General features: G+C 58.8%; 1 protein-coding gene across 9 annotated transcripts in view; it reads left to right on the top strand.

Annotated features, from left to right (window-relative positions):
• Positions 1-25,444, top strand: part of RGS12 (regulator of G protein signaling 12) — a 144,963-nt gene extending 119,519 nt beyond the window's left edge. For 5 of the 9 annotated variants that reach the window (XM_058430176.1, XM_058430174.1, XM_032135465.2 and 2 more), the window contains 14 exons: positions 530-699; positions 1,200-1,292; positions 2,556-2,699; positions 3,111-3,290; positions 3,587-3,740; positions 6,817-6,893; positions 8,578-8,772; positions 9,151-9,224; positions 9,738-9,864; positions 11,866-11,962; positions 14,006-14,085; positions 14,475-14,628; positions 16,317-16,865; positions 24,986-25,432. In XM_058430176.1, coding sequence (XP_058286159.1) covers positions 2,676-2,699; positions 3,111-3,290; positions 3,587-3,740; positions 6,817-6,893; positions 8,578-8,772; positions 9,151-9,224; positions 9,738-9,864; positions 11,866-11,962; positions 14,006-14,085; positions 14,475-14,628; positions 16,317-16,865; positions 24,986-25,215 — 1,941 coding nt within the window. In that variant the 5' untranslated portion in view covers positions 530-699; positions 1,200-1,292; positions 2,556-2,675 and the 3' untranslated portion in view covers positions 25,216-25,432. Of the gene's footprint in view, positions 1-529; positions 700-1,199; positions 1,293-2,555; positions 2,700-3,110; positions 3,291-3,586; positions 3,741-6,816; positions 6,894-8,577; positions 8,773-9,150; positions 9,225-9,737; positions 9,865-11,865; positions 11,963-14,005; positions 14,086-14,474; positions 14,629-16,316; positions 16,866-24,985 lie in introns of those variants that run through there. The other 4 variants (XM_058430173.1, XM_032135461.2, XM_032135463.2 and 1 more) reach the window with 2 other exon arrangements.
• The last annotated feature ends 1,909 nt before the right edge of the window (positions 25,445-27,353 follow it).

Raw genomic sequence — 27,353 nt, 5'->3', positions numbered from 1 at the left:
CCGCGTCTGGAAGGTGAGCCTTGTGCCCCCTTCGACTGCGCACGCCCCTGAGGGCACCACGGGTCAGAATGTAACACATGTGGATACACAGCACCCTGCGCCCGGCCGCTTTTGCTCTAGCAAGTCCGTTTGGGAAACGTCTCGTTGCCATGATGGTCTTAGTGCTCTGTGTGCGCATGTTCCCGTGTAAGGTTAGTTGCTTTTCCTGTTCAACCCTGTGGCTGTGGTTTGTTATTGTTTGGGCGAGTGTGCACGTGTGAGCGTATGAGTGTGCGTGCAAGGGTGTTGTGTGGGCGTGCACACACGTGCAGCCACTCAAGGTTGGGGTCTGTGTTTTGTTCTCTACTCCATCCCCGTGTGTAGAATGCACTGGCAGGTGGTAGGTGTGCCGTGCATGGTTGTTGACTGAACGGGTGTTGGAGGGGACGGAGCTTGCTGCATGTCCCAGGGTCTCCCGTGGGCAGGCAGAGCACTCACTGGGCTGGGGCGGAGGGCAGGGGTGCAGGTGCTGTCTGTGCTGCTCCCGCAGAGTTGACGGGCGCCGACCTGAAGGACTGTGTCAGCAACAACAGCCTGAGCAGCAATGCCAGCCTCCCGAGCGTGCAGAGCTGCCGCCGCCTGCGTGAGAGGAGGGTCGCCAGCTGGGCCGTGTCCTTCGAGCGCCTGCTGCAGGACCCCGTCGGTGTCCGCTACTTCTCTGTGAGTAGGGAAGAGCCCAGGAGTGGCGGAACGGTCTGTGCTCTGCGGAGACTACCGAGCAGGATCCGTGGGCCGCCCTAGTGACAGCGGCGCCCCGCGGGCCCTGAGCAGCCCCGTGGCAGGGGTCTCCCCTCCCTGGACCGCCCCCCTCTCAAGAGCTCAGAGGAGGGTGGGTGGAATCCTGCCCCTGGTTCTGCCCCCAGGGAGCGTCCCGGCCTTCCGCTGTCTCCTGGGGTCTCTCTGCAGCCTGCAGCACTGGAGCTTCCTGTGTGCATTAAGAAGCCAGGTGCCTGCTGCCAGCCCTTCAAAGAGATGTTTCCCTTTTGGGGACACAGCTGGAAGCAGCAGCGCGGTTCCCTAAAGTGCTGGGCAGCGATGAGGTTTCTCTCCAGGCCCTCGGGCAGCTCCCTGAGCAGCTGGTGACCCCGTGGTTTCTGTAGAAGGGGAAGTAGGAAAAAGGAGGACCCTGTGCCAATGTTAATAAATGGTGTCTTTCTTAGGATTTTCTGAGGAAAGAATTCAGTGAAGAAAACATTTTATTCTGGCAGGCCTGTGAATATTTTAACCATGTTCCTGCACATGACAAAAAGGAGGTAAGTCCACGCTCGGGAAGTGTGGGGCTAGATGGTGAGAGGCGGTGTGTGAGGGTGTTGGGGGGAGAGAGCTGTGAGGGGTGTGAGGGGGGGTAGAGGGTTTAAGAGGGATGGCGTGAGAGGTGGTGTGAAGGTGGTGTGGAGGGTGTGTGAGTGTGGTGAGGGCGGTGTAGGGGGGTGTAAGAGGTAGTGTCGGGGGTGTGTGGAAGGTGGTGTATGAGGGGAAATTTGGTGGAGTGGGGTGTGGGGGTGGTGAGAGGGTATGAGAGGGGATGTGAGAGGACGTGTGAGAGGGTGTGGGGGTGGGGAGGGTGTGTGTGAGAGGGGCGTGTGAGGGGCGTGAGAGGGGTGTGTGAGAGGGGTGTGTGAGAGGGGTGTGTGAGAGGGGTGTGTGAGAGGGGTGTGTGAGAGAGCAGCGTGTGAGAGGGCGGCGTGTGATAGGGCCGTGTGGCCTCATTCGAGGCTGTCTCGGTGCAGGGAGCATCTAGAGCAATTGGAAAGTAGATGCTAAAATATTTTCATGTGGCTTGAAAAAAATCATTTCTTTTTCAGAATAAATTTTTAAAATATACATGATATTTAATTTTGCCTAAACCTGGTTTGTATAAACGCCCTCAGCCACAGCTTTCACCAGCAGATGGGTTGTCTTTCAGTGTGCTGGAATTCTGAGGAAGGAACGTGTATTTAGGGGAATTTGAAAGCAAATGGGAGGCAGGAGGGCATCCCAGGCCATGGTTTCACAGCTTCTCCTCCTGCGCCTCGTGGGAGTTGCAGGAGAAGCCTGAGAGAGACGCCTTGGCCTGGCCTGGCTGCTGTTTCCTCAGTCGGCCTGTGGCCCTGCTTCCAGGCTCCGGGGCTGCTTTCATCTGCTCCCCATGCTCAGAGGGCGCTGCTCTCCTGCACTCCCACCTTGCCAAGACCAGGCGTGTGTCGACACATGGCAGTATTGCCTGCGCAGCTGCTGCTGGGCTAGCATCGCCCGGGTCTTTGGGACACTTTAAGTATCCATTTAAACAATCGTAGAGGAGCCTGTGCAGTGCTGCTGCACTCTGGCCGCACTTTCATTCATTCATTCATTCATTCATTTATTTATTTATTTATTTATTCATTCATTCATTCATTCATTCATTCATTCAAGCAAGAGGTATTTACTGGGGCTCGTGAGAATACATCTCTAGTGCCCGGGCGTGCCGGGCCTTGGCAGGCAGCAGGAGTGCAGGGAGAGGAAGCCGTGCTGGGCTGCTCAGGTGCCTTTCCTGTCAGCTTTCCTACAGGGCCCGGGAGATTTTCAGTAAGTTTCTCTGCAGCAAAGCCACCACCCCGGTCAACATCGACAGCCAGGCCCAGCTAGCAGACGATGTTCTCCGCGCACCTCACCCGGACATGTTCAAGGAGCAGCAGCTCCAGGTAACCCCAGGCCGTGGGAGCTGTGGCACATGAGTCACATTCACAGAAGCATAGGGTGGCATTTTCAAAGCAGTCTGCTGTTAGATTTCTAGTTGCTTTTGGTTTTAATCTTATTTAACAAAATAAAAGTTCTCTGGAGTCTGCTCGTGCTGATGGCTTCTGTAAGTTGTCAGAATTCACTAATTTTAAGAGTGATAAAGGCTGGTTCGTTATGAGAAAGAAGACTCAGATATAGAGGCACACTGGAAATAACTCTTAAGTACCCTCAGGGCTGGCGGGGGAAAATGGACTGAAACGATGGCCTTTCAGGACAGAGCCAGTGGTTGCCTACAGGTCGCCAAGCAGCCTTGCGCCTGAGGCTGCGTGTCCGGGTCCCTCCTGTGACTGTCCTGCCTTACGTCTTCTCCCCAGATCTTCAATCTCATGAAGTTTGATAGCTACACTCGCTTTCTGAAGTCCCCGCTGTACCAGGAATGCATCCTGGCGGAAGTGGAGGGCCGCGCACTCCCGGACTCGCAGCAGGTCCCCAGCAGCCCGGCTTCTAAGCACAGCCTCGGTTCAGACCACTCCAGTGTGTCCACACCAAAAAAGGTGACCACCCCGAGGCTGGCCTCACGCCCCTGTGGGTTGTGTGTCATCAGCTGAGAGCTGTTCTGTGGGAAGTGAAAAGAGGCCCTGTCGCCGTCTTCACCAGTGTGGGTGACGCTGCATGCTGGAAAGTTCCAGCTGCTGTTTCTGGAGTCCTGTCAGGGCCACACCATGACCTGTATAAGTGATACCATCCCATAGAGTGCTTGTATCTACAGCTCAGTATTGCCTCCTTTGCACTTAATGTAATAGAAAGATAACTTCACATTGTTTTAACCAAGGTTTCCATTTGATGACAGTTAAGTGGAAAATCAAAATCCGGCCGATCCCTGAACGAAGAGGTGGGGGATGAGGACAGCGAGAAGAAGCGGAAAGGCGCGTTTTTCTCATGGTCACGGACCAGGAGCACCGGGAGGTCCCAGAAGAAGAGGGAGCACGGGGACCACGCAGACGGTTTGTGGGGTGGCTCTTGGGCTGCGGTGTCCAGGCCAGGCAGCCGCGTCCCCGTCCCGGTGCTGCTCTGGGGGTTGGCGGTGACCTTGGGCCATGTGTGCAGTGAGAGGCCCTGTGGGCGGGTCGAGGAGGCTTCTCTGAATGAATAAGGAATGCCGCTGTGTCTGGGGACACGACCTGTCAGCCAGCCAGAGGGCAGCAGGGCTGCTCCAGAATCTGCCAGAGAAAAGGGCTCAATACGTTCCAGCCCATGCCTACCTCAGGCCTACCCCACACGGTGGCAGCTGAACATCTGTGTCCTCCCCTGCTTTTCGCTGTCAAAGTAATAGGTGCTTTTGGTAGAAAATTTGGAAAATACAATGAAGTAAAAATAGGAACACACAAATGTGCTATTGGGCGTCTCCCCCAGTGGCAGCTTGGTTCTCTGCTGAGGCTTTTTCCTAGGTAGATGTCAGGGTCCATGTGCCTTTTACGTGTGTGTGGTTTTTTAAAATGTAGTAGCATAGTTGGAGTAGTGAGCATTTTTCAAGTTAAGATTGGTATTGGATATTGGGGGCTGCCCATTCTGGGTGCTCTGTCCCTTTTTTCTCTTTGCACGTCTGAGACTTCCTGTAACAAAAATTAGGCAGAGAGACGGCTCCCAGGGTGGGGCCGCAGGGCCCTTGGCGGCTCCTGGCCGAGCTCCAGACACCAGCCGGGTGGTGTTGGCGGGCGGCAGGGCAGAGGGCATGGAGATGCCCATGCTGAAGGCTGGCGAAGATGAGGCTGTTCTGTACCAGGGCTGAAAAGCACACAGGGGAGAACTGGGAAGATTTTCTTCTCTAGAGATTTTTGGGAAAGGGATTAGTTTTCAGGAATTAGTGTCCTGCCTGAAGGCAGGGGACTGGCACTAAGCCTGTGGTCTCCAAGTTTAAATCAGGCAGTGAGGTGATTGCGCTAGCACCAGCCGGCCTGGCCCTAGTGGAGGCAGGTGAGCAGGGTGCCCTGTGGCTCCTGTGTGTGCCCTGCAATGCCAAACATTTGTGCATGGCTGCTCCCCACCTGCAGGGGGGAGCATTGTTCCCGGGGCGCTGAAGGAGGCACTGGTGAGGGCTTGACGTGGGCAGCCCTGAGTTTCCGGCCATGCTGTGAGGTGCTCTTCTCCAAGCAAAGGCAGCTGAGAGTTGTAGAGTTCACCTTTGTCGGAGGCCACCTGGGAGATGGACACTACGTTATTAGGTGTGGCCAGGCCTCCCGAGTACCTGGGAGATGGGAGTGTTTGCTTCAGACAGTCCATCCACTCGTGCCCATCCCCATACCTGGCAGATCCGCAAAGGGCTTTTAAAACCTTGATAGAGCCGGGCGTGGGAGCTCACGCCTATAATCCCAGCACTTTGGGAGGCCAAGGTGGGCGGATTGCCTGAGCTCAGGAGTTGGTGACCAGCCTAGGCGACATGGTAAGGCTCTACTAAAAATACAAAAAAAAAAAAAAAAATTAGGGGCCCGGCACAGTGGCTCATGCCTGTAATCCCAGCACTTTGGGAGGCTGAGGTGGGCAGATCAACTGAGGTCAGAAGTTTGAGACCAGCCTGGTCAACATGGTGAAACCCCATCTCCACTAAAAATACAAAAATTAGCCAGATGTGATGGCGCATGCCTGTAATCCCAGCTACTCGGGTGGCTGAGGCAGGAGAATTACTTGAACCCGGGAGGCGGAGGTTGCAGTGAGCTGAGATTGTGCCATTGAACTCCAGCCTGGGCAACAGAATGAGACTCCGTCTCAAAAAAAGAAAAAAAAAATTAGCTGAGTGTGATGATGGGCACTTTCAGTCCCAGTTACTCGGGAGGCTGAGGCATGAGAATCGCTTGAACCCGGGAGGCAGAGGTTGCAGTGAGCCAAGAACTACACTCCAGTTTGTGTGACAGAGCTAAGACTGTCTCAAAAAATAAATAAATAAATAAAACCAAACCTTGATAGCAGCGGGGCACAGTGGCTCATGCCTTTAAATCCCAATGCTTTGACGTGGGGGGCAAGGTGTGAGGATCATTTGAACCTAGGAGTTCAATACCAGCCTGGGCAACACAGCAAGACACTCATCTCTACAAAAATAAATTAAAAATTAGCCAAGTGTGGTGGCGCATCTGTTGTCCTAGCTATTGGGGAGGCTGAGGTGGGAAGAAAATTGCTTGCGTCTTGGAGTTGGAGGCTGCAGTGAGCTATGATTGTGCCACTGCACTCCAGCCTGGGGGACACAGCAATGCTCTGTCTCTAAAAAACACAAAGCAAACCAAAAAAATAAAACCCAGATGCAGGCACTCCCAGAACTAACACATTCTGATCTTGGCCCAGGATGTGGCCTGGGCATCTGTTCCTGTGGAAGGTGGCCACAGTCTGGAGGCCAGTGCATCTGGGAGGTACCTTCCCCTCTCACCTCAGGCCCCAGAGCCCATGCGCAGCGGCGTGGTTTGGGAGCAGGTGCTGTTTGAAAAGTCCTTTCTGTGTCAGAATTTTCATGATTTGTAGATTAGCCTAAGAATATCGTTAGTTGAGGTTGGTGAGAATTGACACTTCATTATGGTTCATGTCAGGACGTCAGAGGAAAAGGACATGGACCGAGTGGGTCTGGAGGCTGCATCCGGCTGAGAGCGCTGGCTGTTGCCACAGCTGGGGGTTTCCAGTTAGGCCCAGAAACTACATTTGGGGATGAAAGCTCCAGATGGAATGGAGGAAAGGCCCTGGCCAGGATGTGCACCTGGGTCCGTGCTGTGTAACTGCATGTACTGATGTGACTTATTGGGTACCTGCCATGAGCCAAGCATGTTTTGGAGCCAGGATGTGGCCGTGGATAGGGCAGAGAGTGGCATCTCTGCTGTGTGGTGGGTAGAGCCATGTTGGTCCCTGACTGGCTTCCAGGGTTAGGAAGACACATGTGACTTGTCTCCACCAGGCGAGGCGAGGTGGTGCCTGATAGGGGAGGGGTGGGGGTGGGGGCTTCCTGGCGTCTGTCTGCTCAGCCTAAAGGGGGCAGAGGGTTGGGAGATGTGACCAAATAAACAGGATTCTGATTGACGTGAGTCACTGTGTTTCCCCGTCAAGACGCCCTGCATGCCAATGGAGGCCTATGTCGCCGAGAGTCTCAGGGCTCTGTGTCCTCTGCGGGGAGCCTGGACCTGGTGAGTCACTGTCTCCCCTCATCCCACAGGCCTCAGGGCTGTCCCCACCGGCTGATTGATGACACCTCTCTCTCATGGAAACCTGTGTTTACAAAACGCAGCATTCACTTTGTAAAGCTGGGGGACGAGGCTCAGGGGCCGGCCCAGGCACAGTGGCAAAGTGCAGAGTGGCCCAGAGCCCCATCAGGCCCCGGCCTCATGGTCCCCCAGCCTAGGGCTCCTGAGAGGGCATGAAAAACTATTAGTTATACGAGGGAGGGAACTCAAAGTATCTTTGGATTTCTTTCTTAAGTCTTTTTGTTGTAATTTAGTTTTTGTGAACTCCCACTAAGAATCAACAGAAGGCGTCGAGAGCAGGCTCTCCGTCTCAGCGCGTGAGCAGCCCACCCACTCCCACACTGCAGGATTTGCCCCTCTGCCTGCGGGCCGCCTGTCTCACCCACACCCTCTCACGCCTGCTCACTGCTTGGCTGGTGCTCGTCCTGGCCCCAGTTTCCAGCAGATGAGGGAGATGAGCAGGCTCAGGCAGGACTCGTGAGCTCGTTAGATGTTGTTTGATGGGAATTTTGGAAAACCTCGCTGGTTGCCAGCATCCTAGTCATTTGAAATTTCCAGGCAGGAATGAATGTAGAATATAATTTCTTCTTCAGTTGTTCCAAGTAACACTGAAAGCTGTAAGGATTTACCAGGTATCAGTTAGCTCTTGTTGCCTAATACCTCCCCACCCCCAAACTCAGAGGCTGAAAACAATTACCGCTGTGCTGAGTCTCTGGGTCGGCTTGGTGGTTCTGCCCATTCTGGCCGGCCTTCCCCTGTGTTTCTGGTTACCTGGCACATGAGCCAGCTGGCTGGTCCCGGAGGCCCTCAGTTGCATGGCTGGCCCTTGGCTGGGGAAGGAGCACTGACAGGACCCTTCGTTCGCCTCACTCAGCAGAGGCCGGTTCACCCCGTCCCACAGCCGTCTAGGGACCCTGACAGTGAGCAGAGCAGGACGGCCTCCGGAGGCCCAGGCTTGGAGCCATTCCTTCTGCCCACCCAGGTCTGGGCTGGGGCTGACTCCACCTCTTCATGGGAGGAGCCACAAAGCCGTATTATGAAGGGCACAGATACAGGGAAGGGGATGGTTGGGACCATTTGTGCAGCCAGCCTACCGCTGTACAAACTAGTTTCCTGAAATAATGCTCAGGGAAAAGAGACCTCAGACTACCGGAAGGCAGTGCTGACGAAGTCACAGTCCAGGCAAGGTTTCCATTGGTAGGACGTGCACGGGGAGCTGTGTAGAGAGAGGATAGGGTACTGGAACCCAGAGCCCCAGGAGGGAGTGGTCCTCACAGGGCAGCTTCAGTGGGCCCCGCAGGACGGCCCTGCTTCTGGGTGGAGAAGCCCAAATGTGCCTTCTGAGCAGAGCTGCGCCAGGGCCCGTGCTGTCCTGAGCACGATGGCCAGTGAGGCCCAGAGCTGAGAGAATGATGACCGCTCTCCTGTGTTAACTCACAAAACCCAGCGCCTCAGGCCGTGTGGACTGAGCCTGAGATGTGTGCACCTGGGGAGCTGCAGGTGGGACAGTGGCAGGGCGCCAGCCTCCCCAGCACGTGCGGCCTGGGCCAGCTGGGCTGCTCCGGGAGGTGCCCCGCACCCCTGTGACACTGGTTCCCTCACGGCTGCTTGTCTCCCCGCTCTCCAGTCGGAGGCCTGCAGGACTTTGGCACCTGAGAAGGACAAGGCCACCAAGCACTGCTGCATTCACCTCCCAGATGGGACATCCTGCGTGGTGGCTGTCAGGGCGGGCTTCTCCATCAAAGACATCCTGTCCGGACTCTGTGAGCGGCATGGCATCAACGGGGCAGCCGCGGACCTCTTCCTGGTGGGCGGGGACAAGGTACTGGGCCCGCCTAACCTTCGCGCTGCCCTCAGGCCATGACCTCCCCGCTCCCTGGTCCCCAGCTTTGTCAGAGTCCTCAGGCTGCCCCCTCCTGCGCTCCTCATTACAACAGCACCTGGGGTGGAGGCCGGATTATCTGAACTGAGCTATCTGCTGGGAGCACTTTGCATGTGGGTGCTAGGTTGGTGTGGAAAGAGCGATCGCTTCACTTTGCATGCGGGTGCTAGGTTGGTGTGGAGAATGATCGCTTTCTTTCGATGGCTGTTTCCGAAGCTGCTCTTTTGCTCTGCACAGCTGTGTGCCTGGGGCACATTGTTCTGCCTTTCGGGGGCTGCCTGCTGTGCCCACGTTGATTCTGGTCTCTTTGTTCCTCAGCCTCTGGTGCTGCACCAAGACAGTAGCATCTTGGAGTCAAGGGACCTGCGCCTAGAAAAGCGTACCTTGTTTCGGTAAGAGGAAGATCGCTGTCATTCACCTGAGGCTCCCAGAGCCAACCCCGTGTGCCCACCACCTGCTGGTCTCTGCACTTAGCGGGTAGCCTGTGGATGCTCCATGCTGGGCTACGATGGGGTGTCGGTGTGGGGGGTGGGGGGTGGAGGCCCACATGAGGCAGCCTCCCCTATAAGCCTGGGGGTGAGAGGGGCCCTCTCCTCCCTGTCCCGTGAATAGGGACTGCCCTGGCCTGGTGAGCCCAGCCCCCTAAGATGCCGAGAGGGAGGGGCAGGAGTGCTCTCTGTAGGCTGCTCTGCAGGGTGCTGCTGTCCCGGGAGGAGGCGGCAACGGCCCTTACTTGGCTTGACTTTTCCCACGTGGAGGAAGGCACGTTCTCATCATCTGGGGCTGAACTGGGGGGCACACCAAGGCCTCGAGGGTGGCCTGGGGCTGTGCTGTAGTTCTGCTTATGAGACTGAGCTAATGAGGGCTGACATGAGTTTGTAGTGAATTTTTTCATCCCCCACCAGGCTGGATCTTGTTCCAATTAACCGGTCAGTGGGACTCAAGGCCAAGCCCACGAAGCCCGTCACGGAGGTGCTGCGGCCCGTGGTGGCCAAGTACGGCCTGGACCTCAGTGGCCTGCTGGTGAGGCTGGTGAGTGTTGCACGGGGCCCGGGCGTCGTCACCGCAGGCACTGTCTGTTCCCTTTGGCAGCCTCTGTGTTGTTCACTGAAGAGGGCACAGCAAGAAGCGGTGTCTTCCCCCGATCTGGTTGTCCCCCTTGGAGGAGAGGACACAGCCTCTGCCATCCCCGGTTCTCATTCTGTGCACTGGGAGCCATCATGGTTTATTTGTACCTTGGTCATTCCAAAAAGAATTGATATTTGAGATGTGGTTTTGCTCCAGGGAGGCCAAAATGAGAAACAAACAAACCAACCCTGGACTATCCCCTGCTGTTGGCAGATGTGATCAGATAAGAGAGTGAGGATGGCCCTGCCCCCACCGCACCTGCTGGGCCCGGGTATTGTGCTGATGCCCCCAGTGCACAGTCACATGGAGATGTCCTGATTGTCACCTGCACTTTGTAAATGGAAGAACTCAGCTGGCATTTCCAGGCTGCGCCATTATGATGTGAATGGGGTTAAGAAAGAAAACACCACGTGGGGTGGTGACCGCAGGCACTGGGCAGGCCATGCGAGACAGGGAGAGCTGGGCCCCGCTGAGTGTGCTCCAGAGCATGGGGGTTCGGGGCACAGCGTCCGCCTAGTCTTCTTTCCTTGTCAACTTTATTGGGGCAATGATTTCCAGTATTTTCAGGATTTTAATTTTCCCTGAAACTACACTCAAAATTATTCAAGAGCTTTGAAGTGAACAAGAAGAACCTATTAAATTATTTACAGACACCACCTCTGAGGGTAACCTGAAGCCTCTTCCCCGCACTGCAGGCTCCATCCTGGAGTCTGCTGGTCGGAGACAGACCTGGCTTGGCTCCCAGGTGTGCCCCTCTGGCCGACTCTGTGGAGACGCTACGCAGTTGTTTAGTCCCTGTATGTCACAGTTTCCCTGACTGTAAAATGGGGTTGGTCGTGGCAGCATGCTCGTGGCGTGGTTGGGGGGCGCCAGGGTGGAAGGGCTGGCTGCTGTCAGGCTCTTTTCCTGTGAGCTGTGGCCGTCGGCTGCTGAGGGCTCTGGGCCAGGCAGGGTTAGGGCCGTGGGGGCTATGGAGGATTCGTGTGGAATGGGTTGTTTGGGACGTGGCTTTTCCACGGACGCTTTCTCCTGACCTCTCCAGTGAATTCTGTGACCCCCTGTGCCCACGAATGTGGTGGAGAAGGCGGGACCTGGGGCGGCTCCTCTGCTTCCCCCGCAGGGCCCACCACGCCTGCCCAGCGGACTGGCCCCTTCAGGAGCTTAGAGCCTCTCCCGCCTGGCATTGGACGGCTTTCATTCCCCGACTGACAGATTGTGAATGCCAAACACGTTCAGATGTCTTTTCTTAACAGTGACTATGGCAGGTGAAGAGTCGGATTCTCTGCTAGAGGAGAGCTCTGATGCAGAGACAAGAATTCCAGCCCTGTGGCTAGTGGTGCTCATTTCAGCCTCAGACCTGGTCCTAAAGTTGTCTGTCTTTGCTTCCTTGTTTACAAAGGGGAACATCTGCTCTCAGTATTCCCCTCATAGCAGTTTCGAGGGTCAGTGTTCCCCTCGTAGCAGTGTTCAAGTGTCCGAGGGTCAGTGAGTGGGTTCTTAGGGAGGCCACCATCCAGGTTGTGAGGAATGTGGAGACTCATACGGGCTTTACTTCCTATTTTATACGCATTTGATAGCATTAGATATGTGGGTGAAGGTGCTTCAGCTGTTGACACGTCACCCTGCCCCTGGGCCTTGGAGGGGCTGGTGTGGGAGACGCTGCCCACTCAGTTCCTCAGGGCACTTCTCCCCAGGGCCAACCACGGTGTCCAGAGTTCATTACCCATGTCAGGAGCCCGGCTCAGTCCCAGCTCATGTACCTCAGTCAGGCAGGCCTCACCTCGGGGCCATCTCCTGCGTGACTCTGTCGAGCCTAGGACGGTCGTGTAGTCAGGTGGGATCACACACATCTGTTCCCTGAAGTTCCAGTCTGGGTAAATTATTCAGTGCCCATCTCTGCCCTAGAGTGGAGAGAAGGAGCCCCTGGACCTTGGCGCCCCTATATCGAGTCTGGATGGACAGCGGGTTGTCTTGGAGGAGAAGGATCCTTCCAGAGGAAAGGGTGAGTAGGGCCAGCGCAGCGGATGGGGAGAGGGTAAGTGGGGCCAGTGCAGGGGAGGGGGCAGGCGGGGCCAGTGCAGGGGAGGTGCGGGTGGGGCTTGCGCAGAAGGGGTGGGCGGCGCCTGCGCAGGGTAGAGAGTGAGTGGGGCCAGCGCAGGGGAGGGGGCTGTGGGGCCTGCACAGGGTAGGGGGCAGGTGGGGCCAGTGCATGGGAGGGGGCCGTGGGCTTGGCATAGGGGAGAGGGCGAGCGGGGCCAGTGCAGGGGAGAGGGTGAATGGGGCTTGCGCAGGAGAGAGGGCAGGTGGGGCTGGCTCAGGGGAGGGGGAGGCTTTGGAGTCAGTACACAAAAGAGAAATGGTCTGGGCCCCCGGTCCCTCCTCGGTGCCCTGATCTGGCGCCCTTCCCTCCGGGCACAAAACAGGAAGCCAGGGCAGTAGGCGGCTGTGCTCTGCCTGGCAAAGCGGAGGCTGCAGGCTCGGCCATTTGGGCTGGTTCTGCAGTTCTTTGTGTGCAGGGAATCAGGTGGTCGACAGAGCTCTTTCCCACGTGTTGCCCTGGTCATGACCGTCCTGCCCTGGGGAAGCTGGGGTCCGGCCAGCAGCCTTCGGAGATGGGCTCGTTGCCCGGCCCCCACCTCATCCTGAAGCGCAGGAGCCGGCCCTCCTTAGAGCCCTTGCTGAGAACCATGCGTGAGGAAGGTTACTCAGACCCAGGAGGGTGGGTCCTGTTTGTAGCTGTCCCCAGGGACAGGCAGAGGCATGGCCTTGGGGCCTGCAGGTGCAGGTGCCGTAGGGAGGTGTGTCTTGGAAAGCGCTTTCTGGAAACCCACCTGCAGATGTTCTAGGTAGAGAGCTCACTTTGTGAGGAGCCACTTCAGGTGACATTGGGCTGCCCCTCTGCTTTTCAGGTTTTTGGCCCTGATGATGTCACGCAGGGCGCATGTGGCTCACTTGTCCCCACCCAGGGAGACCTGGGCCATGGGTCCCAGTCAGAAGCAAACGCTGAGGCCATTAGCCCTGGAGCTCCAACTCTTGCTCCCCTCCCCAACTCCTCACAAAGCAGAGACCCTTCCCCCAGCCCACCCTTTGCTCTAGGGAAAGCCTCGCCCCGGGCCCTGACACCCAGTCAGGTGGGGCAGGCACAGCATGTGTAACCCAGCAGGGCGGCCAGCAGCTCTGCCCTGGCTGACCCTCTGTGCCCAGGGCCTGCTGGGCCTCGGGGCCTGTTTGTGTACAGGCAAGTCCTGTGGTGGAGCTTGGCGCTCAGCGTTTTTGTAGGGCTGTATGTGGGGCAGGAGCGCGACTCCTCCAGTCACATCTGGGCCACAGAAATGGGCTTGAGACCATTGGTGCCAGCAGAGGCCAGACTGTGGCCCTGACATGGGGCAAAGGCTGTATTTGAAAATATGTCACGGACTGGCGCAGTGGCTCACGTCTGTAATCCCAGCACTTTGGGAGGCCGAGGCGGGCAGATCACCTGAGGTCAGGAGTTCGAAACCAGCCTGGCCAGCATGGTGAAACCTCATCTCTATTAAAAATACAAAAATTAGCTGGGCGTGGTGGCACATGCCTGTAATCCCAGCTACATGGGAGGCTAAGGCAGGAGAATCGCTTGAACCCGGGAGTTGGGGGTTGCAGTGAGCCAAGATTGTGCCACTGCACTCCAGCCTGGGAGACAGAATGAGACTCTGTCTCAAAAAAAGAAAAAAAGAAAAGAGAAAGAAAATATGTCATAAATATAAGACTCTGACTTTCTAGAGAATATTTATGCCAAATAGTATATGAAATGAGCTTTTCCATTTCAACATCATTCCTCCAGCAAGTCCCTAGTTAGATGTACGGAGTCCGGCTGTGCGCGTGGAGGACGGGCCCTCTCTCCTGTCCCGTGGGGCCTCCCCTCCGGGCTGTGCATGGTGAATAAGGGCAGCAGATGCCTTGTGGCTTCTCTACAGCTTTGCTCTCAGAGACAGTAGGAGCAGGCTGTCTGCGAAACATTCAGATGGATTTGCGAGTCCCTGAAGTCATAAAGCTGTCTTATGTTTAGCATCCACAGATAAACAGAAAGGTGTGCCAGTGAAACAGAACATAGCTGTAAATTCCAGCTCCAGAAACCACTCGGCTACGGTAATTCCCCACCCTGGCCCACCCTGTGCCCCGCTCCTCTCGCTGTGGCCCCTGCCTGCCCTGCGCAGTGCCTTGGTGCTTTCGTCACCGCCTGCTTATCACTGTGTGTCTCCCCCACGCTCCTTGGTGGGGTCTCTCTCGTCCCTGCCGATGCCCAGCTCCCTCTTGCCTGTAAAGGACTGGCTTTCTTTTCTTCTGAGGTGGGAGTGGTTGTGCCTTAAATGCTATTCTTGTTTGTAATCTTTATCATTGCAATGGTTTTTCTGCAATGCATGTAAATTCTCTATCAATGCAATCTATTTCATAGAGCCTTCTACTCTCTAACTAATGAATGATATATTGTCGTGTATTGCAATGAAAGTAGAACTTTGACTTTCCTTCTAATGCAGGGAGAGGAAAGAACACTAGGCAAGTCTAATTCTATTAAAATAAAAGGAGAAAATGGAAAAAATGCTAGGGATCCCCGGCTTTCAAAGAGAGAAGAATCTATTGCAAAGATTGGGAAAAAAAAATATCAGAAAATTAATTTGGACGAAGCAGAGGGTATGTGAACTTTTTAAAACTTCCACGTTTTTAGTAAATGCACAGTTAGTTTCCAGTATAGTCAGTAGATCTGCTCTGAGCTGTCAGCATCTGGGTGACTGCGGTCCGTCCCTGTGGCCTGGAAGACATGTTTCTCCTGGGGGCAGTCTGTGGGCTGTCGGGATCACTTCACCGAAACCCCAGTTTTGAGACTGAGTGCCAGGCCTCCTAGGGCATCAGGGGCAGCCGGTGTGAGCAGCGCTGTCTGCCCTGAGATGACAGAGGCCCCCGCAGGCTCTGCCTCCCTCTCACCCCGGCTTCTCCCTATGGCCCTACCACTGGCTTGTGCCAGGGTCCCCAGCATGGCTGGAGGCACAGTTAGCGTTAGAGAGTCCACCCCAGGTAGAGCTGGGAGCCCAGGTGAGGGGAGGTGAAGCACACTGGCCTGGAAGGACCATGGGCTTGCTGAGCTCTCTTGGCCACGGGGGTCAGTGAGGAAGCTCAGCCTGCACACCCCTGGCCTCCGGGAGAGACAACAGGTACACTGGAAAACTGAGATGGAGAGATGAGTCCTTTCTTGAAGCTGCTTTTTCTCCAGAAGTTTATAACAAAGAGAAGCATTGAAAACAGAATCAAAACCAACAGCTGTCACTGTGACCTGAATTTTCATCAAGGGCGTACTTGCCAGTCCACTTGGCTTGTCACGGCTTTGTCACAGCTGGCTGTGGAGTCTGACCTCACGGTAAAACTAAAACACACCTCCAGCCTTTGTTGGCCACCAAGCACAAGTAAATCACACGCCCTCTTTGAAGCTTGTATGTTTCTGAGAACCAGTGAAGTCGGAGATTTGAGATTCCTTATACTTGTTAAAAACTCTGAGCGTAATTCCAATGCTAGAGAAAGCCCAGTTTAGATGCCATCTCCCTGGAATGGTGGTCTTGGGGCCTGCGACACTAGAAAACCCAGCCCAGGTAAGAAAAGGAGAGTTCTGGAGGAGCCAGTGAAGAAGCTGGAGATGCCTGCAGGTCCCCGCAGTGGCTGGGCAGTGGGAGGCCCGGGGCACCTGTCCTGGCCCCTCGGGGCTGTGGAGCTTCAGCAGGGAGAGGGAGAGCACGTGTTGCCCCCTCTGCCCTAGGCCTGGGAGGACCACCCTCTGCCCAGAGGCAGTGACCCCGAGAGGCAGGCGTGGATTTGAGGGTGCCCCTTCCCAGACCACCCGTCTCAGGCCTTCCTCTCCTCCCTTCCTTGGGTTAATTCTGCTCCCGACTTTGAGGACTGCAGCTGCAGCTGGGACTCGGTGGGGGTGCCTCAGACGCTGACCAACCGGAGAAGGGGGCCAGTCCTCAGAGGGCCCCAAGTGTTAAATTGAAAGCCCAGGCCATAGAGTCCCACAGTTTCCCACTCAGCATCAGCGCATAACCGTGTTGAGTCGAGTGTCTCGTTTGTTCAAGTCTGGACCTCACACAGCGTGGTTTTCAGGGAGTACACAGCTTTTTCAGACTCCTGAAGACAGAGTGTGCTAGAAGCCCCAGGGCTGTCCCTTCTGCTGTCTGTGGGAAGATAGTGTGGACGGAAAAGGGCTCTTGTTGACCCACAGCTGATAGGGCATTAGGACAGCCCAGGATGAGAGCTTTCTAGAATGTTCTGCTGTGATGGGCATTAATGTGAAACTCTCTAAAACACGGTCACTCTGGGTTTTCTTCCAATAGAGTTTTTTGAGCTTATTTCCAAAGCTCAGAGCAACAGAGCAGATGACCAACGTGGGCTGCTAAGGAAGGAAGACCTGGTGTTGCCAGAGTTCCTCCGTTTACCTCCTGGTTCCACAGAACTCACCCTCCCCACTTCAGCTGCTGTGGCCAAGGGCTTTAGCAAGAGAAGCGCCACAGGCAACGGCCGGGAGAGCGCCTCCCAGCCCAGCGAGCAGTGGGAGCCAGCCCAGGAGAGCAGCGACAGCCCGTCCACCAGCCCGGGCTCAGCCCCCAGCCCCCCTGGACCTCCCGGGACGACTCCCCCTGGGCAGAAGTCTCCCAGCGGGCCCTTCTGCACTGCCCAGTCCCCCGTCTCCCTTGCACAGGAGGGCACTGCGCAGATCTGGAAGAGGCAGTCTCAGGAAGTGGAGGCCGGGGGCATCCAGACAGTGGAGGATGAGCACGTGGCCGAGCTGACCCTGATGGGGGAGGGGGACATCAGCAGCCCCAACAGCAGCTTGCTGCCGCCTCCCTCTGCCCCCCAGGACGTGCCAGGACCTTCCAGACCAGGTACCTCCAGGTTCTGATCCCTCCACCTTGGCCCCGTCAGCGTGGTCTGCTCAGCTTCCAGTCAGAAAGGACAGTGGGCCCCCAGCTGCCACTGTTTGCTGGTTGGGGACTTCCTTGGCCCTCTTGGAAGGGATGGGCTCATGGGGCCCCAGGCCAGTGTCTGTCAGGATGGTCCCCCCGAGGCCCTCCGGGCAGGCATCTGGTGTCCCGAGAGGCTCTTGCAGGAATGATGCGTGGCAGTGCCTGCAGCCAGGTCTGGGAACACCCTGGGTGAGGCCTGGGGGTTTCCGAAAATGGAGGCATTCCTTTCCAAATCTGGACAGCTATCATTTTTAGTGTTTCGGTCTCAAGACTGGAAAAAATAGCATTTGTCTTGAGTGAGAAAGTGAAGGCCCCTGTGTTCATAGCAGGAGAGGGCTCCCAGACACAGGCCCGTTCTCGGAAGAGCCTTGAGAGTGCAGCTGGGACCCACCGGCAGCCCCCGTGGCAGGTGGTGTGGGTTCTCGGGAGCGGAGGTGACGTCAGCAGGGCTCCCTGACCGCGGGTGTCACGGGCATTTCTCAAAGGAAGCAGGGGATTCAGTGAGTGTGAAGGTGAACAGGATGGCCTGGCAGCGCGGATGTTTCCGTGAGCCACAAATACCAGAAACTGAGGCGAGGCTCCCAGCAGCCGGTAGGGAACAGTGTTTGCAGGGGTCCGAGGGCCGTGGCCTCTGTGGCCTGCGTGGCCATCCCCTGGAGAGAGGAGCCGCTCAGGGTGCGTGTCATGGAGCGTGCTCGGGGTGCGTGGACGCCTCTGCTGTGGTTTGCTGCTGGGGGCGATGGGAGTGCCTCTCTGTCCTGCGCCCTGGTCCAGGATGCTGATGGCAGTGAGAGGCCGGCCACGGGGTTTGGTCTTGTCAGACCTGTAGCCTGGACCTCGTCGGGGGACCAGGGAGTGCATGTCTGTAGATCTGTACATATCTGGGCCTTTGGAGGCCACGTGTGGCATGGGAGGGGCTCCCTGGCCCCTTTCCCAGCCAGGACACGCCTGGATAAGAAAGCCTGAGGTGCCCAGCGTGCCCACCGGTGCCACTCTGCAGCTCCACCCCTGGCCTGAGTCCCCCTCCATCCGTCTTGGTGGACACCCATGTGGTGGCTCTCACCTGCGTTTTGAGTCTGTTCTTCCAGGAGTAATAAATTCTGGACATCATCACTGGACTGGCTTACAACTTTTCTTTCTCATTTGAAACTTTGTTTCCACTTTAGAAAATAATAAAAGTATTTTAATCTAGGGGAAATATCACACATTTTTAGGAGATTAAGTGGATTTACCGTAATCTACTGGCTTTTAAAAGTATACCATCCACTGAACAGAACTCTTGAGCACCTAGTGTGCTCCCAGCAGCATAGCCGTGCGGCGGGACAGCAGAAGAGCTGGTAGCCCTGTGGCGGGTGCTGAGATGAGCTGGTCTGCTGGCCTTCGGGCTGCAGTCCCGCACCCACACCCCGACCCCGCAGCCCTGGGGCTGTGGTTGGCTCTGTGCACAGGTGTGGCGTATCAGGCTGCCTGGGAGGGCAAGACAGACCCATGTAGGGGGAGAAGGAGGTGGGAGTGGCTTTGGCCATAGGTCCTAGGTGTGTGTCCTCCACATGCCTGTCCGTGGCAACACAGGACAACTGCTGAGGACCTGCCCAGTCTTCCTGGTGATGTTGGCTTCAGCCTGCTGGGGGGCCTTGGGACGGAAACTGCTCTGTGCAGCTTGCTTTCTGGAACCCCCACTCTAATGGGATTCTCTGTATTGGAGAGTTCACCTGCCCATGGCGGCAAAGGAAACAGGCTGTGAACGCCATGGTGGCCTGACGGAACCTCTTTCACATCTGTGGGCCGGGGCGAGCCTGGACTGAGTGCTGACCCGTCCATTGTCAGGGTTTAGGAGCTTGGGGGTCATCCCGGGTCACGCTCTCCGCCGCTGACCGTTGCTGTGGGATGCTTCCTCACAATGTGGCAGCCGCCCTGGACCCAGCATCCGGGGTGAGAAACACAACAGGAGGTGCAGCCAAGCCCACGGGCTCCTGCCCTCCCCATTGCCACGGTGGGCAGCATGCCGGCTACGCGTGGGGGCTGCCAGCAACAGCCCTGAGGTAGGGGGAGTCTCCACAGAGCTGTGCCATGCCCCCCTGCCATTCCACCCTCAGTGCCACGCACTGTGCCACCGCCCTAGCCCCAGTGCCACATGCCACACCACACCATCCTAGCCCCAGCACCAAGTGCCATGCCACCCTGTTCTAGCCCCAGCGTCACATGGTGCTCCACCACGCCCGTCTAGCCTCAGTATCTATGCACTGCACCACCCCATGCTTCTAGCCCTAGCGCCACACGCCACGCGGCACTCCACCCCGTCTGTCTAGCCCCAGCACCATGCACCGAGACCTGTCAGGCCCTGCAGGCTGGCCAGTGCCCCCATGCATGTCTGATCGCCGGAGGCGTGTGGGTGGGTCTCCTTTCCCTTTGGCCACTTGCTGCCTGGCCACCCAATCTAATGGCCCTGAGCTTTAGCTGCCTGACACACACAACAGAGGCTGCAAGCGGGAGAAGTGCCAGACCCCTCATGAGGCTGCAGGGCACGCTGGCAGGGTTGTGCATGTGTCCACACGGTGCTGTGTGTATGAGGCCATTCTCATGCTGCTATGAAGAAATACCCGAGACTGGGTCATTTATAAAGAAAAGAGGTATAATTGACTCACAGTTCTGCATGGCTGGGGAGGCTTCAGGAAACTTAGTCATGGCAGAAGGCACCTCTTCACAGGGCAGCAGGAGAGAGTAAGGGAGCCAGCAGAGGAAATGCCAGACGCTTACAGAACCATCAGCTCTCCTGAGACTCACTCACTGTCATGAAAACAGCATGGGGGGAACCACCCCCATGATCCAGTCACCTCCACCTGGTCCCACCCTTGATACCTGGGGATCATCACAGTTCATGGTGAGATCTGGGTGGGGACATAGAGCCAAACCATACCAGTGTGTCAGGCAGATATGCCCGTGTGCGTGCACGCCTGGTGTGTGTTCGTGTGGCATGTGTCAGTGTGTGCACCTGCCATGTGTCTGCATGGCACATGTTTTGTGCATATCTGTGTCTTGACACAGGGGCCCTCGAAAATGCTCACCTTCTGTTTTCGTGGGGAGGGAGCAGCTGTCCCTCCAGCACTGCTGTGTCCCGCCTTTAGCAGTCATCTTCCACCCCTGCACTGAAGCAGACGTCTGCGCTTTGTATTTTCACAAAGGAGACAGGCATTCAAAAGGTTGCGTGCACCCACCCCCGAGTTTCCAACGCCGTGCTCCTTCCGTACGTGCCGTCTTAAAACGGGTTCTTACAGTTGCGTTGGTAATAATTCCCAGTTGCCGCCTTAACTAGATCTGCTTGGTTTCCAACAGAAAGCCCGGGAGCTGGGTGGTCTCACTGCTGCCCAGCTGGCTGCAAGGTGACAGTCAGGGGTCCTGGCTGGGGGCTGGAGGCCAGTGGCTCCTCCCAGCCCCTTTGGTAAGGCTGAGTGCCCAGCCCCATGGCCTGGCTGAGCTCCTGGGGCAGACGTCCCAAGAGGACGGACTCCACCTGCCGGCAGGGAGATGCTAGGCATCGCCCCAGGAGGGGTCCCCTCATAGCTGTCCTGGGGCTGGGGTCCCCTGGGGCAGCTCACTGGATGGGGGCAGGGGTCACTCAACCTGGAGGCCCCAGTGTCACAGCTGCCAGTGTCCCCAAGGGACACATTTGGGCCCAGTGGCTGCTCTCAGGGCGCCCGGAGCTCAGCCACCCGCTAGGTGTGCGATGCTTGCCTGCCGGGGCTTCTGCAGCCTGGAAGTGAGGTCACGCCCCCTCACCCTGGGGGTGAAAGTACCCCCCGTGGCATGGCCACTGTGTTGTACCTGCTGAGGCCCGGATGAGGATGCAGCCCCACCTGGCTCCTGCTCTGTCCAGAGCCACTCCTGTGAGAGAGGCCTCCTCGGCAGCTCCTGTGCCCAGCCCTCCGCAGGAACAGATGCAGCTTAGACCCCCTCACTCTAATGTGGATTGAGAGCGCTGGCTTTCTTGGGGACACAGCCCCGGGAGCCTGCCACCGGGCCCAGGCCTGCAAAGCTGCTGAGGGCATCTGCTAGGTGCCTCTCCAAAGCCCCCTCTCCCCAGAGCCCTCTCTCCCCAGAGCCCCCTCTCCCCAGAGCACCTCCTGGCTCCTGCCCAGCTCCATGGCTCCCCAGGCGCTTCCTGAACTGACCAGCTGGCCTGGGCCCTCCTCCACAGCCCCCAGCCTGGTTGTGACACGTGATCCTCCTGGATCCCACCACAAGCCACCCTAGGTTGCCCCCCTCCTCCCCTGAAGTGGCTGCCTTCCACCTGAATTCCAGCCAGGTCCTGCAGAGTGGAAGTCTCTTGAAGGTGCAAGTGACTGTGACCTGGCCCAGCCCCACGTTCCCTCCAGGACTGGCCCCCTGTGCCCATCTCAGCTGGCACTGCTGGAGCTCCAGCCTGAAGCCCCTCCCTGGGGTCTGCCACATGCACTCCTGTGCCCTGAGTCAGCCCCACTCCCCTGTTCCCCGCTCACCACACTGTGCACCCTGCTGGGCGCTGTCCACTCCCTCGCCAATGCCCAGCAAATATTTGAGGAGCTCAATCCCAGCCCCAGCCCGTCACACACAGTCATGATCCTGGCTGGGGACCCACATGGACAGGGGGACCTTGGGGGGGGGTCACACTGGAACTAGGGTTCTTGGGGGGCTCTCTTTCCCATGGGGGCCCATCAGCAGAGTGCACAGGCCTCGGCAGGAGTCCGTGGGGTGTGCTGTCGGGGTAAGGCTGGGAAGGGAAGGGGCCTTGGGAGCCAGAGTGGATTGTGGGGTCCCAGCCTCTGGCTCCCCTTGCTCCCCTCTTCCTGCCATGTTCTCAGTGTGAGCCGGCTCAGCCATGCCTGGGTGTCCTTGTGCCCTGCGAGCTTGCAAGGGGCGCTGGGGAGGCTTAAGAGAGGAGGTGGCTGCGCTTGGCAGCACAGATGATTTGGGGCATGGAGGCAGAGGCTGAGCAAAGTGCCTGGGGGACGGGGTCCCTCTGGGGGGAGGAAGGGCAGTGGGATAGGTGCCAGGCCTGGGTCTGGAAGGAGAGCCTGGGAGGGCTCAGGCCGTGTCCCTGCTCCCGCTGTGCCTGCCAGGGTTCCTGACGCAGCCTTGAGGACCAGGGTGGGGCGGGGTCCTGCCCCAGGCCTAGGCCAGAGCAGCTGGCAGTGGCTGGCACAGAGACATTCACGGACAAGTGTCTGGGAGGCCTGGGGGCGACCGGCAGCCGGTGAGGGGCCCGCCCATGCGGAAAGAGGGGCCTTCCTGCTGCATCTTGTGGGGCCTCCAGCAGGACCCCCTCCCGGGAAGGCTGGACAGCACAGTCGGAGCCGGCAGGACCAGCCAGCAGAGGGCAGGGAGCCGTGGGGTGCCAGGGAGTGGAGAGGTTCACAGGTGGCCCAAGCGACAGGGAACAAGATCCCAGTGTGGCCTCAGGTCTGGATGTTTGGAGATGCAGCACCAGGAGTTAGACCAGGAGGCCAGGCCCCTCTGGAGGCGGCGCAGGCTCTGCTGGGTCCTCTGTGTTGCCATCCCTGCCAGGGAAATGCTGGGCAGGAAGGTGCTCCCCGGGCAGGCCCTGGCATGCGGGTGGTGAGGCTGCGCGCTGCTCAGGGCTGGGTCAGGCGGCTGAGTCACAGGCCTGGGGCTGGCTGCCCTGCACAGGAGGGCGAGGCTGGGTCCCGCAGGCAGGAAGGGCCTGGCTGTGGCCCCCTCCTTGTAACGTGGACATCCTTGGTCCGTACAGGGCTGTCCTGTCTCCAGAAACAAGTGTTGATCCCGTCCTGAGCATGCTAGCTTCCTGGGGCCCACAGGGGCCTGTCCTCCCATCTGTCCATGTGGGGCTGGCGGGGTAGAGCCGGGCTTCTGGACATGTGTGGGGTTGCAGGCCCCTTCAGAGCCCTGTGAACACTCCAGGCAAATGCCCAAATGCCCATGGTATTGACCGGCGAGGGGGGGCAAACCCCTGCTTCTACCCACACCTGATATCTCCCAGCCCTGCAGCATGGCATCCGGAGCCATGGGGACCTGGTGACAAGAAGGAGATGGGCAGAGCTGTCCCCTTGTCCCCTGGGGGCAGGGCTAGCTCCTAGCCCTGGCAGAACCTAGTAGGACACTTGCTGAATGAGCAGAGGCCTGACTGGGAGAAGTTTCTAGTCTCAGCTGCTCCACATGCACCCGTGCACCCCCAGATGGCATCTCCACCGGGCCTGGCTAAGACACACAGGCCCCACGCAGCTCCCACACACTGGCTGGGCTGCTGCATCGAGGCCAGAATGAGGGCCTCTGGGGCCACTGCTGGGACCTGTTCAAGAGGACGGGCTGGGCATGCTGAAGGGGGGAGCCACACCTTCTTCCCGCAGCCCGAACTTGTTCACAGGTGCCTCATGGAGGCTGCTTCCTGAAGCTTGGAGTGAGGGTGAGGAGGGGCACACTGGGGTTGGGGACCTTGGTGGCCACGGAGCCGCTGGGGCAGCAAGGACCCTGCGGCCATTTCAGGGACCTCAGAACTGTAGATCGGGGAGGGTCTTCACCTTCCCAGGCCTTCGGGTCACCTGCGGAGGGCAGCAGTTGGTAGCAGGGACCCCCTGTCCCTGGTTCTCATCTGCCAGGGGCTGGCTCTTCCTGCAGTCTGTCTGCTGTGGGCCCAGGCCTGGTGCCCCTGCCACCCCATAGGCGCCTCAAGGTCTCCACCTTGGCATAGATGTGACTGTCTCAGGGCCTCAGCCCCAGGCTCACTGAGGAAGGGAGCTCCTGGACCCTGCGTGGGAGAGACGCTGGGCACGCAGGAACCTGCCCCCAAAGCCCGCTCCTCTGGGTCGGTAACGTCACCCCCACTGTACAGATGCGGGGGTGGGGTCACTGGGCGGGTCGGTAACGTCACCCCCACTTAAAGATGGGGGGTGGGGTCACTGGGCGGGTCGGCAACGTCACCCCCACTGTACAGATGGGGAGGTGGGGTCACTGGGCGGGTCGGTAACGTCACCCCCACTGTACAGATGGGGGGGTGGGGTCACTGGGCGGGGAAGGGCTGGGCTCTCCCAGCCCGGGGGGCTTCACTGCCCCTGCCCAGGCCCTGGGGTCCTGCCATGGAGCTCCGGGCAGCGCGTGAGCCCAGCCACTCTGCGTGCACCGTTCACTTTCCTTGGCCCCACCCTTCCTTGGCTCCTGGGGACTCCACCCTGGCGTAGACACGACTGTGTCCTCCAGGGATCCACGTGGAGGTCACCAGATGTGGCAGAGCAGTGATGCCCTGGGTAGGGAGGCCTCCTGGGGGTGCTGGCAAGGAGATGGCCTACCCGCGTTGGGTCTAGAAGCTTCCAAGGCCGGTTCAGGCAGCCAGGATCTCCTGGGGCTGGAGAGGGCATTGGAGCCAGAAGTGGGGCAAGAGTCACTGACCAGCCGGAAAGAGGGGCCTCAGTAGGGGGGTCAGGGATGGAGGGGGAGGGGACATGACAGGCAGGCCCAGAGCAGGGTGTGTGCGATGAGGACGGTGCCGAGGCAGCGAGCCAGGTGGGCGAGCAGGTGGCCAGCCTGGTAGGGTGGGATGGGCAGCAGACGCAGGGCTCAGGGCCCGTTCCACGAGGCCAAGAGGGTCCAGCCTATCTGGAACTGAACCCTAGTGCTCAGCCCCCTGGGGGTGGCCCTTGAAGATGGGCCCTCGGCCTGGGGGTGGGCCCTGAGGATGCCCCCAGGAGGAATTAGGGGGGCAATTGGGGCGGGGGCTCCGCCGGGGGCCCAGCTCTGTTCCTGAGCTACAGTGGGGAAGCAGGGTGGTGGGGTTTCTGAGTGGGTCGGCTCCCCCACTTGGTGGCAGGTGTTCTGCAGAGGGCTCTGGGAACACTGCACCTCCCCTGGGCGTACCTGCCCCAGCCCGGAGGCCCACAGCGGGAGGCCAGCTGCCTCTGGGATGTGTTTGGGGTATTTCAGGAACCTGTCCCATGCCCAGTGTCTGTGCAGGGGCCTTTGGGGTAGCGGGTGGGTTCCGGGGGCCCAGGGCCAGGCCAGGCAAGTGACAGCTTCTCTTCTCCTTGTGACAGGAAGTGGGACCCATGGCAGCCAAGGCCTCCCGGTCAACAGAATCATCGACGTGGATCTTGTAACTGACTCGGCGCCCGGGCGGGATGGTGGCGTAGCGGGGGCACGGGCTGGCCCTGGGAGGTCGCAGGCCAGTGGTGGGCCTCCTACGTCAGACCTCCCTGGCCTGAGCCCCGTCCCAGGTGAGCCTGCCAAGCCCAAGGCCAGCGCGCACCACGCCACCTTCGTCTGAGCTGCCCTGGCCTGGCCAACTCTCCTGTGGACACGTCGGGGTGGGGCAGCCCAGGTGGATTCTGTGGGCCTCAGAGGGGCCACCCCGGCCACCACACCCTCAGGAGCCCAGCCAGGAGGGCAGGGGGTGACCTCGCTGGAGGCACTGGCCCCGGACATTCACCATGCTGGCCATGGGGCTCTCTGGCCCTGGCCCCCTGCTGCCCAATAAAGCATTTCTGAGGACCCAAGCGTCGGCCTGGTGCTGGGTGCTGGGGACACAGACCCCTCATTCTCGGGGACTCCGAGCACATCCCCAGGAGGTCGTGCAGGAGACAGAGGGGCCTGAGGAGGAGAAGTACCCCAGGGTAAGGTCAAGGGGGCTTTGAGGAGAGGGAAGCTTGGCTCCTGGGGCCTGAGGGCCAGGACCAGATGGCAGAGACTGTGGCTCTCGCCGTCACGTGGGGACCCTGCCCCGGCCTTGTTTAGCAGGGTGGTCTGAGGGCCTTTCTGGGGAGGGACCATGTAAACTGCAACTTGACGGCAGAGGAAGTCTAGAAAGAGCCCTGGGCCTGTGCCGAGGCCCTGGGGCTAAGGAGGGTCTGATTACAGAGAGGGAGCCCGGTGTGGCTGCGCGGGAGGCCGGGGCCGTGGGGGCTGGGTCGAGTCAGAAGAGGCAGGGCCATTCCCCGGGTTACCTTGATGGAACCCCTAACGCCGAGTACCCTCAGTCCAGGGTGGTTGGTGAGCTCCTGAGAGCATCCTAGAGGCCTGAGAGCACAGCCAGTCCCCTGGGGCTGTTCTAGAAGCTTCCAGGGAGTGGATGCACCCCACTTAGTGGTGCTCTAGGAAGAGGGCTGGGGGAGGGGTCGGAATGGAAGATGAAGCCCAGTACCAGCTGTGTGTACCACCCACCACGGTGCCCGCTGTGGCCCCAGGGCCCACCACACCTCTGCATTCACTGTGCCCCCAGGACCCACCACGAGCCCACGTCCACCCTGCTCCCAGGGCCCACCACACCTCCATGTCCACTGTGTCCCCTGGGGCCCATGGTGTCAAGCTGGGTGGTCGGTGGGTGTCCATTCTCTCTCCCTCTGCACAGATAGGCAAATGGGGGACAGAGAGAGGGGGTTTCGGGTATACAGGGAGGCACCTTCAGCCCTCGTTGGTCTCCAGGCCACAGTGGTTCACTTGCCCCTTCTCCCACCTCGGCAGCCCTGGGATGCGGCTGCTGACTCGGGGAACCTGAGGCGCCGTGGCGGCTGCCCCAATATTGCAGAAGAGGTTCCTCAGGCAGCTCTGCCCACAGCCCCAACTCACGAATTCCATGACTCCAGCTCCATCTGGGTGGCAGTGGCGTCCCCATCCCAGGCCCCAGCGTACCTGGCCCAGGGTTGTGCTTCCACAGACTTGGCCTGGACCATCCAGGCGGCGGTGGGGAGCTGGGGTTGGAAAGGCTTTTGGAGTGAACTCCTGGGTCTGTGTGGGAGTTGGGGAGGAAGGGACACTCTGAACATTGCCAGGGGCTGCTGGGGGGCCCTGGCCACCCCCAGAGTCAGGATAGGCAGGTGGGGCAGGTCTCAGGTCATCATGTGCTGCACTCAGCCATTGCGTGGCCCCTCTCCTCCCTGTGCCTGGCCTTTTGGCCAGCCCTGGGGCCACCGAGAGGAGGCAGCACCGAGCCCTCCAGGAGCCCCCAGTGCTGCTGTCTGTGGGACAGGGACAGTCCCATCCCCGCCGCTACTGTCTGTGCTGTGCTGGGCGCAGGGCTGGACACCTCCAAGGCTCAGCACCCGTAGCGGCTCTCATCATGGACGATTCACAGGCAGATGGTGGCCAGCTCTGTGGCCTGCAGGGACTGGGAGCTGTGCCAGACCATCTAGGCCCCAACCTATCTGTATTATCCTGGAAGACTTCCTGGAGGAGGCTTCTAAGCTGAGGCCCAAGGACCATGTCAGGTCTAGGACTAGGACCCATGCAGGCCGAGGCCAGAGAGACAACTGGGCTTCCAGGTAGGGTCAAAGTGAGGTGGGCAGCAGGTGTGGGGGCCAGGGGACTCGGGGACTTCCTCTCCGGCTGGGCCCGCCTGACCTGGGAGGCAGCCAGGGTTAATCATTGCCACGAAGCCTTGACCCCTCCTGCCTTGGCCGCTCTGCTCCC

This window comes from Hylobates moloch, unplaced genomic scaffold (genome assembly GCF_009828535.3).
Source record: "Hylobates moloch isolate HMO894 unplaced genomic scaffold, HMol_V3 SCAFFOLD_17, whole genome shotgun sequence".
Lineage (NCBI taxonomy): Eukaryota > Metazoa > Chordata > Mammalia > Primates > Hylobatidae > Hylobates > Hylobates moloch.
This window is presented reverse-complemented; position numbering and strand designations above follow the sequence as displayed.